This window comes from Limulus polyphemus, unplaced genomic scaffold, assembly GCF_000517525.1.
Source record: "Limulus polyphemus unplaced genomic scaffold, Limulus_polyphemus-2.1.2 Scaffold235, whole genome shotgun sequence".
Taxonomy (NCBI): Eukaryota; Metazoa; Arthropoda; class Merostomata; order Xiphosura; family Limulidae; genus Limulus; species Limulus polyphemus.
Window position 1 is genome coordinate 20,542 of NW_013665845.1, and position 20,310 is coordinate 40,851.

The 20,310-nt window shown below is 34.5% G+C and overlaps 1 protein-coding gene across 2 annotated transcripts in view; it reads left to right on the plus strand.

The window, feature by feature from the left end:
- The window catches only part of LOC106478634 (alkaline ceramidase 2-like), a 66,196-nt gene that overhangs the window by 16,967 nt on the left and 28,919 nt on the right, over positions 1-20,310 (plus strand). For both annotated transcript variants that reach the window (XM_013939190.2, XM_022382260.1), the window contains exon 2: positions 589-845. In XM_013939190.2, coding sequence (XP_013794644.1) covers positions 589-845 — 257 coding nt within the window. The remainder of the gene's footprint in view (positions 1-588; positions 846-20,310) is intronic.

Here is a 20,310-nt window from a genome sequence, read left to right on the forward strand (position 1 = left end):
GATACTAGTCACGTGACCTCCGCTGTCGCAACAGTATGAACAATTTCTAGAAAATAGAACATTCATTTTTAGAAAATAAATTTGCTTCTCTAACTTCAATATTGTTATCAATCTATAAGTGGATAGAAGCAAATATAAAACAATAAATAGAATCAGATAAATTTTTACAGGTAACTACAAACATACATCTACAAGTTAGGAGAACTTGTGACATCACTTACAATCTCATTATTCATAAAGCCAATGTACTGAATTTGTTCTTGGTCTGACTACTAGTAAATTAAACATAAAGTGTGGAGAATTAAATAGTACTTTTCTATTGGATTTGATAGTGACATCTAAAAAATATTTTGGCCTTTAATTGATTTAACAGTCTCTAACATATTATGAATGATAAATTTAGACTTAATGCCTTGTTATTAATTAAGTGTATTCATATTTTAAATATTATAATTGTAAAATCATTAATGATAGTCCATGACATTTCTGGAGGCTTTTACATTAAATTGGATTGAATGGATAAACCTGTTTTTCTTATTATTGATTTGATGTACTTAAGTAGGTGTGTTTTATCTACTATTAATATAGGTAAGCAATGTCCTGTTTCTTGTCTTGCCTCCATTATTACTGCGACTGTTCCACCAGTATGCCAAGTGTGTTAGTCCAGGAATAATTTTGATTTGGAGTTTGCTGTTGATGATTGGGCTCAGTTCAGCTTATTTTCATGCTACCCTGAGTTTGCTGGGTCAGCTTCTGGATGAACTGGCCATTTTGTGGCTCCTGATGGCTTGTTTTGCTATGTGGGTTCCTCGCCGGTATCTTCCTTTATGGTTCAAGAGAGAAAGGTTAGTAAATACTTTTATTATACCTAGAATTTTATTCATTTTTGACAAAGTACTTAGATTAGGATATTTAGTGTATTTCCTGCATTATGTTTGGTTTACTAAGGCATACTTTCTACACAAGTTAATTTATCTTTACTTTCAAGAGCATACTTAAATGAAAATTTGGGAATTTAAATACATTTTAGGCTAACTTAACTGTAGCATTGTGCAATTTTCTCAGCTCATAATGTGTCAAATTAGATTAATCATTAGAAGCAGAAATTTCTGTACATTATAACAGTATATTTGACAATATTGCAAAATCATATGTCCAAAGGTTCTATTATTGGCAGTATGTTTCCTTTTGTCTATTAACAACACAGTTACTTTCTACTTAAGCTTAATGCGATATAAATAAAACAAAAGTTTGGAAAAGATAAACAAATTAAAACAGGGTTTGCTAATGTAAATTTAACAGAGCTGAAAGATCAAACTCACACCAATCCTTAGATACTTTCTAGACTAACAAGTTCAAACTTACCAAACACTAAATGTATGCTCCAATTTTGAAGTGTAGAGGAAAGTGTTCTTTAAAACTATGTTTATGTACATGTCTAGTTGTTTTGATTTCAGAGACTTCTTTGGTTTTATTTTATTATTTTTTTTGTTTAATTGCAGTGCTTTTGGAACTTTAACTGAAAATTATAGGCTTAAATTTTATAGTGCATAAGTGTCTGATCCTGTATGGATGTGTACCTGTTCAGTCTCAATATAAATCCAGTTAGAAAATCTAAGCAAACAACTAATATAAAAACTAAGTTTCCAAAAGTTCCACACCTAATTTATAAAATCATCTTTAACAGAGAAAAATTTGCTATGACAACTAATCAATTGGACAATGATGAAAATTAGCCAGCTTCATTAAGGTCAGAGACAGCTTGTATTGACTGAAGTCATGAAGATACAAAGAAATGGATAACTTTTGTTAGGGAAAAATAATTTTGTAGCTAACATTTGGTCAAACAACCTCGAAGAGGCATAATTTTTCAATAGCCCAAAACAAATTAAATGATATAATTATTACCAGCTAATGCATTTGTAAAGTTATCTATAAAAATAACCAATTTTGAAACAGTATTAAACTCACTAAGAACATTTCTAGAGTTTTTTTACTTAAATTGGTCAGTTGTTTTTGAATTTTTTTGTCCATGTAAACCAGTGCAAAGCAAATCCAAATTTTTTTTAGGTAACTGAACAACTCTCATCCTTAAGGGTGGAAACTTAAGTTCAAACTTCTTTATAAACTTTATCCAGAATTAATTGGTATCTTAATTTTAATACCTTCTGGAATTGTGAAGGCAGCCAGGTACACCTCCCAATCAAATAAGATTGTTACATCATGTCCCCATGGTTCTTTACACATGTAGCAAAACAAGAAGAAAAGTTTACCACAGGATCTGTTGAGAAGTAAAGGATTAAACATACTGTTTTTTTTTTTTTGTTATGAATTTTGTGCAAAGCTATCTGTACTAGCTATCCATAATTTAGCAGTGGAAGACTAGAGGGAAGGCAGCTATTCATCATCAACCACCACCAACTTTTGGACTACTCTTTTACCAATGAATAGTGGGATTGACCATCACATTATAATGCCCCCAAGGCTGAAAAGGCAGGCATGTTTGGTGGGATGAAACATATTTTTAGGTAGTTAACATTTTACAAAAGAAAAAAAAATCACACTGTTTGATATCATATCACAAATGAACTTATAACAACAGTTTTACAATAGAGTAAGGATATTCTTAGTTAAAGTTATTTTTTTTCTCTTCTTCTTAACAGAAAAGCTCAAAACATTATTTCATGATAACAAGCTTCTTGAAGTTAAAAAGAATGTTCTGGAGAAGTACTGTAAATGTTGTATCATATCAATTGTAGTCTCCAAGACTTGTTTGATCTTTTAACCCATCTGCTGTACATAAAGTGATAAACTGCTTTTCCAGGATTTGAATTTGTAAACCTTGCAAAATTTGTGTGTTAACTAAATTTTCCAAAACACCATCACCTCCTTTATCACTATAGCTTTATCCCGATGAAAGATTCTCTTCTTTACCCCCCTAAGCAATGGTATGAATTTTATCTTGTTTGCTCCAGTCTTTAACCCCACTATATTGACCATACTGATTTTAATCTTGTTACCCTCTCAACCCAAAGTCATATATAGAGAGAGTTTGGCCAACTGTGTAACTGTTTTTGATTGGTCCAAAGCTGATACCCATCCACCCCCACATGGTACCATTTTAGGTCCATTTCGAATGAACAAACTTTATTGACAGCAGACGACACGGTATGGAAACACAGCACTTTCTATGATGGCACTTAAAATTCTATTCACAGAAAATAGTGGAATCTGCCAAAAAGTTATTAAAAATGCCATGTTGTACTGCCTGGGATTACAACAATCGAACATAAAATGGTGTCTGCTTGCTTGGCTTTCTGGCAGATCTTGAAAGGAGAAAAATTTGGGAAGCGAAAGTAAGGAGGACAGGTTGGAGATCACAGGCAAACTGAACAAAACTGTATGAGGTAACATAGATTGAGTAACAGAAAAATACACTAAATTTCACTCATTTTAAATAACTTTTTTCTAAAATCTCTTTGAAATATGGGATAAACACATCAATCACAGAAAAATCCATGCTGGGGTGTTTCAATATTACAGAACTTGAATTGGAGGCTGACAAAAGCCACTTAACCCAGATTAATGTTATTCTATGCCTATGATCATTAACATTAACTTTAGGCTACAATGTTATGTCTTGCTAACATTTAAGTTTGGTATAGTCATTTATATACCCGAAGTGTTTACATATAGTTAAGGCTTTAGCCTAAAAAGAAAAATTGGACCCTACATGAATCAGTGAAATGCCTAGTCTAATATTATTAGGCATAATGCTAGGCTAAATGATTTGTAAGCTAGTCTATGCTTCTGACTTAGTGGCTAACCTAAGCTAAGCCCACATATGCAACGAACAATTTAGCTGTCAAATTTTGCAGAGTTAATCTGCCATGAATTGTTGATTTTGTACAGCATTTTTCACATTTTGTAGAGCATTTTCATGGGATTAAGTTAAGCCTAGAGCCAAGGCCTGTGCCTATGTAAAACATTTTGCTCTGCATCTTTGCAATTGTGTAACAAGTTGGCAAAATTCTGCATTTTGCAATGCAATACTTAGTAACTTGTTTCTTCATATGTAAGTCAAGTTTTCTAGCTCAATCTCACCTTTGCCACTTTCATTCCCTTTAAGGTATATTTTGAACAAGATCAGTTTGAAAACTGTACAGATAGTACCAAAAGGAAACTTGATTAAATATACTTAACAAAACATTAAACCTATTTGTCCAAAAAATAAAGATCTATTCATCAATAATTAGCATACCAACAAACATAAAATCTTCATCGCTTTCCTCGCTAACACTATACTTATATACAGGTTTCATCAAGCTCGTGGAACTGGTAACAGGCTCCAGGTGGACCTATCATGGCTTCCAATTTCAGTTATGACTTCATAAATTGCCAGTTGGCCAAACTCTCTCTGTCTCAACCCATGTCAGTGCACCCTCTATACCTGATCCGTAAATAAGCTCCCGTTATTCTTTCTTGTTCACTCGATGGCAAAAATTACAAAGATGGTTTTACATGGGTACTACTGGTTGCTCTTCAGGGCTAATACTACATTTGCAATATTTTTTTCTAAATTATTTTAAATCCTTCGTGGGGCTTGATTTTATTATTTGTTTTCTTGATTTTATAAGAAAAAATATTGGGGATGTTTTTTCAAATATGAATGCTCACATTTAAGTCTCAGACAGAGTCGCCTGATGCCTCTCCTTCATCACCTCACACTTTGAATGTTACCCGGAGGACATACATTTCCTTATATGCAGAGGGATAGTCTTACATGTGGTCTGATGTTTTTCTCCTGTTGGCTCTGAGGCAGAATTTGTGGGAGATCAAGGGTGGACTAGTGAGAATTTAGACTATTTTTCCAGCACCTCATTTGCCTTTCCTGTAAGTCAAGTTTCTAGCTCAATCTCACCTTTGCCCCTTTCTTTCACTTTAAGGTTCACTTTGAACAAGATCAATTCATCAATAATTAGCACACCATCAAACATAAAATCTTCATTGCTTTCCTCACAAACACTGTACTTTATATACAGGTTTCGTCAATCTTGTGGAACTGGTAACAGACTCCAGGTGGACCTATCATGGCTTCTTCCAATTTCAGTAATGACATCACTGCATATGAGGAGATTTGCAGATTATTTGAGGGAAAGTATTGCCATGTCTTGCCTTCCTCGTTTATTACATCAGTATGCCTTGGCTTTCCATCTCCTGGTGAACCCTTATTTGAACTCTCAGAGGTTAGACCCTTTACTTCCTACTTTGGGCTCTAGACAAAATGCCACTCTTCCTCTTAAACAATCTCAGTTTCCAGAATTTGTCTGTCACTTACAACAGTTTTCCATTTGTTTTGTTTTTTATCATCTTTGCAATTGTTGTCTGAGGCCTATCATAGATCCTCTTTTCAAATTTTGGAGGATCTTAATCATTTATTGACTTCCACTTTGGTTAGGTTGTAGCCTTCTGCTCTCTCCTTGGTATCTTAGTGTGTTTGTGGCTAAGATCTTTTTAAGAGAGATGCCTTACTGGAGGGAGTTTGCCATCCTGCAATGGTCCTTAAGGATCTAAGAAACACTCCTTTTCTCAATCTATTTTGCAGGAATTCCAGAATCCATGGATTCTTCAGTAGATGGGGCGCATCTCCATTCTTCATTTTCTACACTGGCTTCTTGACTGTCCCAAAGTTCTTCTGCATAACAGTTTACTGCATCTCCCATTCATGTTTCCAGACTACCTGCTTTGGCACCATGATCCATTGGAACACAAGGGTGATTTTGACCTTACCAATGGGGATCCTCCTCCAGGGTGGAGTGCAGATTTTGACATCAGCAACTACCTTATGGGGTCAGATCCTGTGGGGTCTCATCTCAGAGGGTTTGTCAGTGGGTCATTCAACTTCTTAGTAGGGGATTAGGCATTCAGTCCATGTCTCCTTTTCCTCTGTCTCTCATATCGGTTGGCCTTCCACTCCTCAAAGACCCTCTTACATCCAATAGTTGAGCACAAGTCTTCCATGATCTTATGCACAGAGGCTATATAGTGCATAACCTCGCTCTCTCAAAGCCTTTTCTTCTTGACTGTTTACAGTACCAAAAAATACAGGCCTGACCATAGATGACAAAATTCAACATCGCAGATGCCTACTTTCATATCTCGGTCACTAAGTTTTAAGGTGTTATCTCTACTTCGTGCATGACAACCAGGCTTTCAGTTTCATGCTCTACCAATCGGCCTCACTTCTGCTCTATACGTTTTTTTGCCAGATTGGTATTTGGTCAAGTCATAGAGCCATAAAGAAACATTATCATGTTTATTAGACTGATAAACCAGGCATAAATTTTTAATCCACACTTTTAAAGGTAATGCCTAGGAAAATATTATTAAAAGTACAGTGGCTATGCATCCTGATGCATAGATGGGCATCTTTGGATCTAAATAGTTGTTTGTTTAAACTCATGGGCAGATATGAACTAAACATGCAAGATTACATACTTATTTGCTAGTTTTCAAAAGAGACAAAGTTACACAGTTACTTATTGAAAATTCATGCTGTAATTCTTATGGCATAGTTATTTATAAAGGTTAAATTGAATCTGAAAATGAATAGTTTTAAGTGCATCAGAAATCGAGATCTTGATTTAAGTTTATATTGTATTGCTTACTTACGAGCTGGGCAGGGTCTAGTGGTCAGCATGCCTGGACTATGAAATTGAGGGCTACTAGTTCACATCACACTGTCAAAAAATACACTTAGCATTCTAGAGCTATAAGAGCTGCTTTCCCTCTGGTCTGTCAGTTCAAAATTAGTGATAGTTATGTGCAAAATGTGGCTAATAGATCTTGGATTTTAATTTTACAGGGAAGACAAATGGGCCCTCAAAACAATCAAAAAGTATTTTGCTTATTTATTGCAAAACTTGTTCACATTATAGGTCCTTTGTTTTAGTTGTATGAGAAAAATATGACCCAGTAGACCAACAGTGAATTTAAAGTGATTATATGTTTTAAAATAACAAGTTGTGTAACCCACAAAGGTCAAAATCACATAAGTTAAATTAGTTGCTCCATAATTATGTTTAAAAGTTCAAAAGAATCATCAGAACAGTCGCATACTACAGAGGTGTAGGAGGGAAATTAAAAGGGTTGAGGGGCCAAGGTTTATTTGATCAAGCAAAGGAATATGCACCACAGGTGCACCCATTATGGCAAGGGTCCAGGAAGTTCTAGGGTTCTAGATTAAATTTTATGCATCCTCCTGCTTTTCCTGAGAGTAATTTTCCTAATTTTGATGCATTTTTACTGGGACAGATTGAGGGGGGGGGGCATTAGAGGTTTAGCTTTGTTGAGGTCACAGTAGTCTTGATGCATGTCATATAGAAAAGTGTTAGAATCATGTCATATATTTATAAAGAGGAGTTGCAGAAATGTAAAAACTCCCAAATGAAAGTAAAGTAAGCCTAGTTATAGATTCCATTCATACAGTTTCCTTAATAAATTCAAACACAACCTAACATATTGCAGATTCATACAATTTTATAAATTTCAATTTCTGAATTGTCTTGTTCAACAGATACCAAACTTTAAGATGTAGCAGAACAACTTGCTAGGTTTCAGTTGATACAGATATTAAAATCATGTAGTTTATCTCTAAGTAATCATAAATCTAACTACACTTACTTTCAATTCTACTTGGAAACATAACTTATGTAGACTGGGCTACAATAATTTGCTGGCATCACACTTGTTGCTTTTCACGCTAACTTCAGCATTCATCATATTGGAAAAAGAATTCATTCTTGCAATTTTAAAAGGATTTAGACTTTCACAGATCATAAAATAATAATTTACTCCCTATAGCCACTTACTTTTACAACATTAATTCTAAATTTGATAAATAAAGATTGTGCACACCTTACTCAGCATCTAAAAGAATGTACAGATACCAAGTAAATGTATCATCAAAGCTACCATATTCTTAGATAGAAAAATATTATGCATAAAGTTTTAATAATATAAGTATTATTGCAGCCTCTCCCCAGTGCTAAGCAAAACAAAAAACAAACACAGTAGCTGTGTTTATTTAGTATTACTGTGTATAGTTTTCATTCTTCACTGTCATACAGGAGATGTTTATTTGTATATTAGATAACCATAAACAGCTATAGACCTCTATTTCTTAATCATGAAATGTTTGCCCTCCAGTGGCTCAGTAGTAAGCTTCACAACTTATACATTAAAATTTGGTTTTGATACCCATGGTGGGCACAGCACAGATAACCCATTGTGTAGCTTTATGCTTAAACACAAACAAACATTAAGTGTTGTGGAAAATCTGGCTCACTGGACTCTGCTAAAAAAAAAAGAAACAAAATTGTGTTAAAAATTCAAAAAGCAATTCATTTGTAGTAAATATAATAGCATTTGATCAGAACGTTTTAAACATAAAAAAAACACTCAATTGAGATCAAAGGGATCAGCCATGTAAAGATGTAATATCAAAAAAAAAATCAAAGGGAAAACCTTGTAATTTAAAAGTAGGTAAGTTAAACAAGAAACACTTGGTCACCTTTTTTACATTCATGTTGTTGCTGGTTCTATTTACAATAAAATTTCCCAATTTTTTCTTGTTTAACTTACTTTTAGGTTACATCTATACAGGGTTTGTACTTTAATGTATATTGGCTCTTTTTTTGTTATTACATCTTTATATGGCTGGTCTCTTTATTCTAACTTTGCTGTTTTTGACATATAAAATGTTTCTTTGTGTATTGACAACAATTTTCAAGAACAAAAAACTTGAATTTCATGAAAACTATTCATTTATTCTTTCTATTAATATATGTGATGTGTTAAATTTAAAATGTCTGAAAATAAAATATCTGAAGCTCAAGTGAAATTTAAACCTAGGCTGTCAGATGACGCTACTACAATATGGATGATTAATCTTTGACCACCAGACCATTCTTTGATGTAAGCTTTTCCATCTGCTCCTAAATGCTAAAATTATTCTGTTTTATTTCAGATCACATTTATGCCTTTGTGGCTGTGGTATACATTAAGCATTAAAAAGTATAAAGGTGTTTATTTTACATACTATACATGCTACAAATGTCAAACTAGCTGCATTCATTAATTAATATCTAGTGTGTGGTTGTATTTGTGACATCACTTTGCTTACATTATGTTTAGTTTCCACAACAAGGAGAATAAAAACAATTTTACTTTTGTTGACAGTTCATTTCTTTTATTCTAGAATACATATCAAGTTGCTGCTCTTAATGTGATGTAAGAGTGTCTCTATATTCAGAAATATAAAAACAGTAGCATTCCAGTATTAGAAATTGCTGAAGGAATACCCCAGATTTGTCCAAAAATATATTCCTGTGTATACAGTAAGAGTAGTGTTACTCTATCCTTTCTTCTAATAACTTTACCAGACTCACTAAAGCATCTCTAAATAGTTTGTACATGAAAATGAATATTATGTCCATTTATGAGGTCTATTAGTCAAAATGCTAACTTTTTTTTTTCTGTCTAAAAATATTAAATACTTTCATACAAAATAGGTATTTCAAGATTGCATATGTTGATTATTTAGTAAAATATATTTTTTCTTATCTTCATTAAAACCTGACATTATTAGTCTCTTTAACCCTTTCTGTACAAAAGGGGTGCCACTGGTATCCCTTGAGATTTTCTTTTTCAAATTAAAAATACTTAACCAAATTGCATAAAACTTAGATCCAACTTACTAAATGGTATTAATATATAGTTTCATCTTTAAATTAAAAGATCATTAATTTGATTTAGTTTTACTGCCATTTTTGATGTTGTGTAATTTTTAAATATGCCTTGTGAGGCACTGTTTTTCAAAATATTAAAGTACTGTGGTATATTCCAGTCAAACTAATTTGCAGAATAAGAAGTGATTCATTAAGATATTTATCATGAACTAATGAAGTAACACTGTTTTTTTCTGAAACCCGAGTTTACTTGAATGAACTAAAAGGATGAGTTACAATGTAAAATACAAAAGCAGTCTTTATTATAACAAAGTTAAATAACTCAAACATACTGCGTGTATTTGCTTTGGATGATTTATTTGTTTGTTTGAAGTTAAGCACAAAGCTACACAATGGGCTATCTGTGCTCTGCACACCATGGGTATTTAAACCCGGTTTCTAGCGTTGTAACTCCACAGATATACCCACTGTGCCACTGGGGGATGCTTATAAGTTATACTAGATTCAAAGTTAACATTTTCCTAATCTGAAAATGTATTTCTGATAGATACCCACTGCAAAATCGTGATAGAATTTTGATTTAAAAAATGCAACCGAGGGCACTCAGAAATCTGATGATTAGATATAATTTGAAATAGCTGCGTGAAAGAGAAAATAACCGATGTATGGTTTGAAGAGCCTGTCAACGAAAAAAAAAATTTATGGTTAGAATAGCTCATCACAATGTTTCGGTCAAGCAAGCAAAGAGCGAAAAGAACCGAAGGCGGCACATGGGAGTGGATTAGCACAAAACTAACGGGTGGGAATCTATAGATCCTATACCGTGAATTTTGATGTGGCAGGAAAACGGGAGCTCCCAGAGAACAACCCACTTTCACTACCCGGCCGTTTCATATTCTATCTGGGTAATGCCTGAGCTACGTGTCTGAAATGAGAAGAGAAAAAAGAAAACATATACGGGGAATACAACATGAACATGTTAATTGTTACAAATATAATAAGGAGACTGGTGTGTGCACCATGCTTCGGGTGCTGCTGCTAATGTTTAAAATTGTTTTGTTAATGTACTTCTTGTTCTAACTATATGATAATGTTTTAAACTAACTTTTGCATACGGTTTTGGATACTGGGTAAAATATGTAGAGAGTCAAGATAAACAAAACAGGTGCGGTATACTTGGGGAGACGTAGGGCTAACCGGACGGCATGGTATTGGAAAGTTTTGAGTTCCCTAGTAAGGTTGGTGTACATATTACATGTAATCATACATTCGTATTCAATTAATGGTCTAGATAGATACCCACCTCTACACACAGAACAGCTATGTTTCTCATGCCACTACCTTTAAATTAACTCCAACCTAAACCGTATAATTTCGTATTTAACATGAACTATGCTGGTGCATGATGATATCATCACGTGACAATAGCCCTCCATCAATAGGAGGGCGATACAACCTCCATGTACAGTAACTCCCTCTATGCACTTGCACTCAAAATAACGTCATTCTTAGACAAGGCAAGAAAGAAAATGCACCGAAAGTGGAGAGGTCGGGTGTAAGCGTAACATAACATAATGTTTTGGGACAACAAAGGACTTATTGATCCATTTCGGCTGTCCCATCCTCTTAGCTAAACTAAAACTATTAAATACATAAATTAAAAAATAAATAAAAATCTGAAAGCCACCCTTATCATTCATATAGTTATCAAGCTTTCTCTTAAACTCACTTAAATTTACTGCCTCCGAAACATCCGAAGGCAATCCATTTAAGAGGCCAATCACCCTGTTAAAAAATATAACTGTCTTAGCTGAAGATGCCTCCTACCTTGCTAAAATTTATATTTCTGTCCCCTAATCCTACTGTTGTTGCTGTTAAGTGTGAAAAAATATGACTCGTCAACACTATCAATTCCCTTTACGATCTTAAACACCTCAATCAGATTCCCCCCTCAACTCTTTATTTTTCAAGAGAAAACAACTTCAGAGATTTCAACCTCTCCTCATATGACAACCCCTCCATCTAAGGGACCATTCTAGTAACCCTCCTTTGAACTCTTTCCAACAATTGAATGTCATTCCTAAGGTAAGGAGCCCAAGACTGAACATAAAACTCCAAATGTGGCCTAACCAGTGACCTATACAATGTAATTAATTATAACCTCTTCAGACTTGTATTAAATATTTCTGTAGACACAACCTAAAATCCTATTTGCCTTACCACTAGCAACAGCACATTACTTGGAAGCACCAACAACATAAATATCAGAATAACAGTGATCACAGGCAAGAAGGAGGAGGAGGAAGTAATTCTTAAGAGAAAGGTGGTACACAGAGCAAAAAGCCAACAGCTCAAATGGAGTATATGTGAAGACATGTAACACCACATTGAAGTCCCAGTCAGGCCTGGAAGTTGGGCAAGGTGGATAGTGAAGAAGGAAGGATCAGAACAGAATGGAGAGGACAAGGGAAGAGAACACCCTGTGGGAACTGGAAAGGCAAAATGTAGTGGATAAGGATGCCTGATAGCCAGCAGTGGTGGAGATAACCCATGGTCAAATAGCCTAGTAAAAAAAGGCAGAAAGGTGACTCACAGTAGGATAGCCAGGGGGAGTGGCAGATGCACCAATGGCAAAAAAAAATTGCCACTTACATTGATAGACAGACAAAGTGTAAGTTTGACAAGATTGGAACCAGAAAAAGGTTACAGAATTGAATAATCTGGCCTGAAGAGCAATGAACTGGAAAAATCCCACCCATGAAGATGTAGGAATGATACGCCTGGATGAAAAAGGGACATGTGAGATTGAAGCAATAGAAAGAGAACATTGGATAGAGGAAGGGGAATCTGGATGTTAAATGAAGAAGCAGAGGAAACCCAGGTTGAACTGGCCAAAGAAGCACCACCAGTAGGGCCTGACAAGGAGTGTTGCATATTAAGGAAAAGACCCAAGAAAGGGGTTGAAGAGGAGGACAGGCATATATGAAAAGGTGAGACCAGTCCTGGCTGAGAGCATTGACAGCCAGAGCCAAAAGATGAAGTACTGGGGATCAAAAGAAGGGAAATTTGGAGTTGAGAGAAGTGGCAAAAGCATTTATGAGGGGGTGTACATAACTGAGAGCAGATCCAACCAAAAATTAGGGAGTGGAGAGACCACTCTTTGGGTAGAATGTAGGTTCATAGCTCCTAGCACATGAAAAGCAACAAGATGAAATTTATGGGAATAACCCAGAAGAGGACATCCAATGTCCAAAATCAAAGTCCTGGAATGGATGCTCTTTTGCTGGTTGATCTAAGAAATGAGTGTGGAATTGTTAAAATGTTGATGTGAAGTGAACTGTCTTCCTGTGTCCAAATGCCAGAAGTCATGTTGTTGTTTAGAGATGTGGCCCAAACTGAGAGGGAAGCATTGATGAAGAGATAGAGATCTGGTCTGGCAGTGGTAAAGGAACATCAGATGTGGTACTTGAATGATCTACCCACCATGACAAGTCTTAGAGAAGAGAGAGGAGGTTCACAATGGATCCCAAGCAAGATTCCATTGGTCTCCCAAAGTCGACTAGAGAAGATATATCTGTATTTGACCCAGATTTACCCAGAGTGACTAACACTACACATGTGACTTGCCATCCTCATTCAAACATAGGGGAAGCTATAACCTTGAGATACTGATGGACATTGTTGTCTACATTCTTGCACACAAGTGCACCATTACAGCCATGCTACATATAAGTAGAATAGGTGTGATTTCAGTAGAATGACAAGGAAAAAAGGAAGTCAGAATGGCATCAACTTAACAATTTTAACTAAGTGTTATATGAAAACAGCACATAATTAGAAGAAGTAACTGATAAATTTTAAATAATACTATGTTAATACAAGAAGGTAGAAAATGCTTGGTATGTTCATATACCATTCTTTTCCTCTTTCCCTTACTTCAGACTTGTCCTCAAGACAACTAGTTTAATTTTAAAGCCAGTAAGCTATATACACACACACCCTGGTCAAAGAGTACTGTAACTTTCACCCTGAAAATGCTTACACACACATCAGGTGACACAACTCTTTAACAAGAAAATGCAACACATAATTTAAAATCCTTTAACAATAATACACAAGTAAACATTAAAAGAACTCTTAACAAGTAATACAAGTGCACAATTTAACATAATAAGAATGCCTATTAACAAAGAAAATATTAAAATTATAATTGCAAAAGCATCTTTTAATGAAGAAAAACCATGACAATGAAAAATCCATGTTAGTTTCCAATCAAAACGATTGTTTGTATTCCCTATTTAATGTTTCTTGTGACAAACGTTTTTTCAGTTTCACAGACATGATCTTTCTCACAGGATTGGCATGGTATAATACATATGCCTTGTTTGTTTGTTTTTTTTTGCTCAAGTGTTGTTCTATTTGAAGTAAGGATATATTCAATAGTGCTTGGATATTTGTCAACAAAATATGAAAGGTGGTATGGATTATATTTGTGCTGACCTTTTGTTATTTGGATATAATAATTTCTTATTTACTCCTAGCATAATATGTGAATTATAAGTGTATTTATTATTTTCATTTATGCATGGTTTGTTAATTTGGTAATTTATGATATGGATAAAGAAAATTAAAGACCCCTAACCTCCTTCCACAAAATTCTTTACAATTTGATACTTGTATATACAGTACTTAAGCTTAATTAAAAAAAAAAAACTTATAAATGTACACTTACTCAATGGCTGGTATAATGTCCAACTCCTCTAACTTCAACCCTGTCATTGGATCTTCCAAGTAGTGGCACAAATGATATCTCAGGCCTGAGTCAAATTTTTATTCATCTGCATTAGCTCCACTTCTTCCAGTCAGGAGAGCAGGGTGTTACTTCAATGCAGCCCATCCTGCTCTATAAGACACAGGCCTCAGTTTCTTGTGCAGTTAAATCAGGCAAGTGATTCTTGTGAAATGTAAGACTACATTTCAACACAGAAAACCACCTAATAGCTTGGAAAGCAAGTGTTGAAACACCCTTTCATCCTAGCTTCATGATGAGTGAGGAGTAATGACACATAGTAGTGCATACATTGTACAGAGAACATCACTTGATAGCATGTAAAACAAGGAATACCCCTTAATTTTAGTCATTGATCTTCCAACCACCTGACCATCCTAGCTGCTTGATCATCTGGTTTAATCCCAATCATATCAATCATAAGGTTGTCAGTGGCAGTTCAACTGACTTCAGAACTTTCTCTGACCTCTAGGTCTGGTACTTCCTTATATGTTTTGTCCTGAATGGCCAGATAAATGTCATATCTTTTCTCCTTATATTCTGGGTTGGAGTGGGATAAAATAATGCTCTTTTTCTTTTCTGAATAAGACTCCTTTTCTGATTCTTGGTCAAGTCAGTTCACCATAGGTTTGTTAGTAATGTATGGATAAAACTGGTCAACATTTACTACATGCATCTATCAACTGCTGTTACTTGTATGTTAACTAACCAACTTTTCAGAAGACAAGATGAGGTCCTGTCGGAACAAAGAAACTTTCATGCTGCTGCAAAATGCAAAAGCTAGACCCAGTCTCCACTCTGATACATTCATTTCTTCAATGTCTTATTATAGTACATTTTCTTTCACATAGCAGCTGTTCCTAGCTGTTGGCATGCAAACTTGAGCCTGTCAACTAATGTAGACCTTAACTGCTATACACACACACACACATTTACTTGTGGGCCTTTTTGGGACATCTACTGTAAGGGGAGGACCATACATTATGTTTACAGGCTTCCTGCCTGAACATGAGCATATTTGTTGAACTACCTGTTGAGTTGTGCTCTGTTGCATGATATGTCATTGTGACATAAGGTAACTGTTCATCAATTAAATAAAAATATAGGTAGAATGATTGCTTGTAACAGTGTTTTATTTTAGTCCATTACAATCCAAGTCAGTTTGGTCAGTATTAACAAAGTTAGCAAGTATATGCTTGGCAATCTGTATTACTCATTTTACTAAACCATCAAATTGGCAAAGTGCACACCTTCATCACATCTAACAATTTACACAATTCACAGTACAGTTAGCTATTAAAGCTAGTTCCCTGATCCATGTGGATCTGTTCAGGTACTCCATTCTGGATTATGCAGAGCTCTAGCAATGCATCAGCTACTGACTGTGCTGAAGTATCAATCAATGGATAAGTCTTGGCCACTTTGTGAAGTAGTAGATGGCTACAAGTATATACAGGTATTGTTGTTTAATCTCCAATAGTAGACCAGCGGTACCTCGGACTATTCACTGTAGAGTAGAACCAACAATTCTCTTGAGTGGCACACTGTGCAGTGTGGACATCAACTTAACAACTTTGTTGACCATATGTCATAAGAAACTACACATACTCAGGAATAAATGATAGATTTATTATACCATGTTACTATAAAAAAGGTAGAAAAGGAGTGGTATGTTTATATACCACAATACTTCATTTTGTTTCATAATCTAATTTCTCTTTAGTGTTGATCAGAAATTTTGTTTAAACTTGATTGATATTCATTGTAACATATCAAATAATGTTAGCAGTGAAATGTATCAAATCATTAACCAAAATTATGCTAGGGTACTAAAAAATTAGATTTATTAAACAAAGTAAAAGCTTTGCAAAATAAAATTAATTGGCCTGGCTAGGACTGTAAATATACAACTCAGTCTCTAACAAGGAGTCTAAATCAAACTCAAGTAAAAAAAAAGCAACAATGTTAATAATAATCTGCAAAAAAATAACAATAACAAAAATATTAACACCTACCACACGAGCTAGCCCAACATCTTTTAGTAGTGAGCTTTGGATGGTCAACAGAGGGGGGTAATTCCAGAAAATGATGATTTAGGGTTATTTTGATAGATCTTGAGGAATGAAGCTCAGCACAACTTCATAAACGAAAAAAACTAAATATTAATGAAAACATGACATGATGAAATCTATATAGATTATACTATGGTGATACCATACTGGGAATTACACCATCCTTCTTATATTTACTCTTCATTGCAGAAATGGCATTTTTAATTTGAGAATTGCTACAGAAATCATCTTTTAATGCATTGTGCATCTGCTTCAACTTCAACACTGCATCTTTGGGCTTTACTGTGCTGTTAGTTTAACAAAATATTAAAACTAATGATTTCTTTGTGTGTTTCCAATTCCCCGTTTTGAAAATAATGATACTATTGTGATAATTGTTTTTATGTTTTGACGAATTGATGAATCTCTGATTCTGCTGGTATGTCATATCAATTGGGATATCTTCGAATAAGTTCTTTCCTCATCCAACTTGAACCCATGGTTTAACGTAATTGTCACACTTAAAGCATCACATTCACATCTAGAACATTTCAAGCATGTTTTATCACTACATTGTTTTACTTTACATTTACAAGTTAACTTCACCTATTTGGCTCTCATGGTCTCGGGCCAAGTCACAGGTCTGGTCCAGCAATGCAGACCTTGAAAATAGTGCCAAGTGTCTTCTTTTTGTCTAATCCAACCAACCCAACCCTTTCTGGAATGCCTTTTTTTATCCACATTAAGATGCCTGGCTGGCTCATGTGACAGGTGTTAATAATAAATCAGGCAAAAAAAGAATCAGAAATGAAAAACCTAATTTTCAGGATTATTCAAAATAATAGTGTTACGTCTCCGTTTGTTAATTAACTTTCCGTAACTTCGTTCTGACGAAACTTTAGCGACACAAGTCCTTACTTAATAAAACTGGTTTATTCTTTCCGAATATAACTTTACGATACACTTAATTTCAACAATCGCGCTAAAACAAACGCTATATCAACGAACATCAACAATACTTCTGACTGCAGTTCAATTACTCACTATCTACACACACATTCTTCTTCCCGTCACGTTGTCACCCTCTTTTATATACCAGACTACCCTATATCTAGTAAATGCTAGAGCATTCGCCAAGGTACAGGATAGTTCTAGAAACGTGGCGTGACACTAATCATGTGACCTCGCTGACGCAACAATATATTAAAAACAGAACACGAAAAATCGTAAAAAAAAAGAAAAACAGAACTCTTACAGCATTTCGGGTGCACTGTTTCCAAATACTGCGTGACTTCTTCGTATTATGCGAGAGTATATAAAAGCTTAATTTCAAATAGTTCCTCCTGAACAAAAATTAACCCCCAATTTAACCCGTATTTAGGCCTTATTGCAGAGATTATATTTTTTTTTTCCAGACTTTCAATATATCATTACTAAGCAACACAAACACGAAAATATGCATGGATACTAAAATGATATTTTGAAGGAAATGTATTTCTTGTTCTTGGAACAGACATTAACAATTGAAGATTGTCTTCTTGCTGTGGTTGGGAAAAGGAACAATATTTATTTGAATATGAACAAATTACTTACAGTGGATATTATTTAAACAGTGATTGCCCCTCTACAGAAAAAAAATAGTTTGAAATAACGAAGGTAGATATAAGAATTAAAACAAGATGTTTTGAATGATTTTATAATGATGACTGTTTATATTTTTTATATTAAAAATGCCCTCTAGTGGCACAGCGGCAAGTCTGAAGGCTTATACAACTAAAATCCCGGTTTTTATACTTGTGGTTGGCACAGCACAGGTAGTTCATTGTGTAACTTTGTGCTTAACTACAATCAAATAAACAAATATATTAAAAGTATTATTGTCAATTCTCACAAGGATTATTCTATTGCTTTAGATATAAATATATATATTTATTATAAGAAAAATTAAGAATGTCTATAAGTCTGAATGCTTATAATGCTGAAAACCGGGTTTCGATACACGTGGCGGGCAAAGCATAGACAGCCCATTGTGTAACTTTGTGCTTAACTACAAACAAACAAGCTTTTTTTTCTTACAATCGCAGTTTAAATTGGATACTGCCGAGTTACGACCGAAAATAGCATTAACAACAAGGTTGCCCAATTGTTGAAACAATATAAAAAAGGGTATATTTAATCAGCTATACTTATTACCTGGTTAATTTTGATATAAGTAAGTAGCTTGCTGTGATCGGAAGTTAATTATATAAAGATTGAGATCTAAAGTAAAAAAAAGAAAATAAAAGAAAATGTTAATAAATGTTCTAAGTAATAATGTAAACAAATGAAGGAGTCCATTGTTTAATAAATGACCGACAATTGCCAAAAAGCGTTTTAACTGTGATAAAAGTTCTATACTAGCCAGTGTAATCTGATCAAAAACACCTTAGATGTGGATAAAATGTGCGGCCAAAAAAAAAAAAAGATTGAGCGTGCGACTTAAAGAAATTAAATAAAAAATGCGGCCTAGCTAACTAATGAATGAATATTTGCTGTAAAAGTCTTATCATCAATGCTATAAGTATAACTACCAGTTTTGCTGTTAATTTTGATTTCATTCCTTTAAATCCTTTCTTGGCCGCACCCTTTTTTCACACCTAAGGTGTTTTTGATTAGATATCATGACTTTTTGTCAATATACACCAACAAATCACAGCAAGTAAGAAAATGACACTCGATAGTAATCAACATCAGCTTTAAGATCGCAACCCTGTTATCCGGAACAAACCTTTACAGAACTAACCAAATCAGTTTCTTTAAAATATATGGTGGTAGTTTTCCTCTCTAAAACAGTGTTAATAATTTCCTTTATAGTCATGCCATGTAAAACTAGGTTACCGATTCTGGTCATCACCCGCATGTAATCGGTAAAGCCGTATCAAGCATCATTATTTATGCTAATTGCTTAAGCTAATATCACGTGACGCTAAACGCTCTTTTAATTAGGAGAATTTCATAAAATTTAGTAAATTTGTGCTTAAAAATTGGCAATGAATAATCAGTAATAACCGTTCACCCGTATGATTCTTTTGAAAACTTTAGCTAGAAACTGCTAATCTAGTTTGCTTGGCCTAACCAATACTTATGTATCTGCACGTGCTTTCACCCTATAGTTTTGCTGATTTAAATCAGCCATCGTTAATCCTAATGACAAAAACTAAAAACGGTCCACCTTTAGATGAAGCTGTAGTGAAAATTGCAGACCGATAGCCCACGTGACTTTTTGCGAAAGCGTGCGCAAAAATTATGGTCAAAGTTCAGCCCAGTGGTTCTTCTGATGATATTCAATCCCATATTATATACGACCACTGTAAGATATTTAAAATTAAAACTTTTTGGAACCAGGGGCCCGTGTCATACATAGTTCAACTCGTGAAAGGCTCACCCGTGGACAGGGCTAGCGCGATAGTCTTTAAGTCTCTCTACCAGTCAACAATAGAGGTCCATCACCCCTCCCATCTAGCCTCCCCCATATAGTACACAAAACAATCGGAAATTATATTATATATATATAAATGATCACTAATTATAAAAGGCTTATTCCCTTTGTCACTCTGTCGAGAACATTTTAACCCTGCTTTTTTTTTTTTTTGTAATGCTCAACAATATACATCGTCGCTTAGCAAAAATACTATCACCTGATTGTTCTTAAGCCAACTATGGTGTTTATGTTCAATGCTCT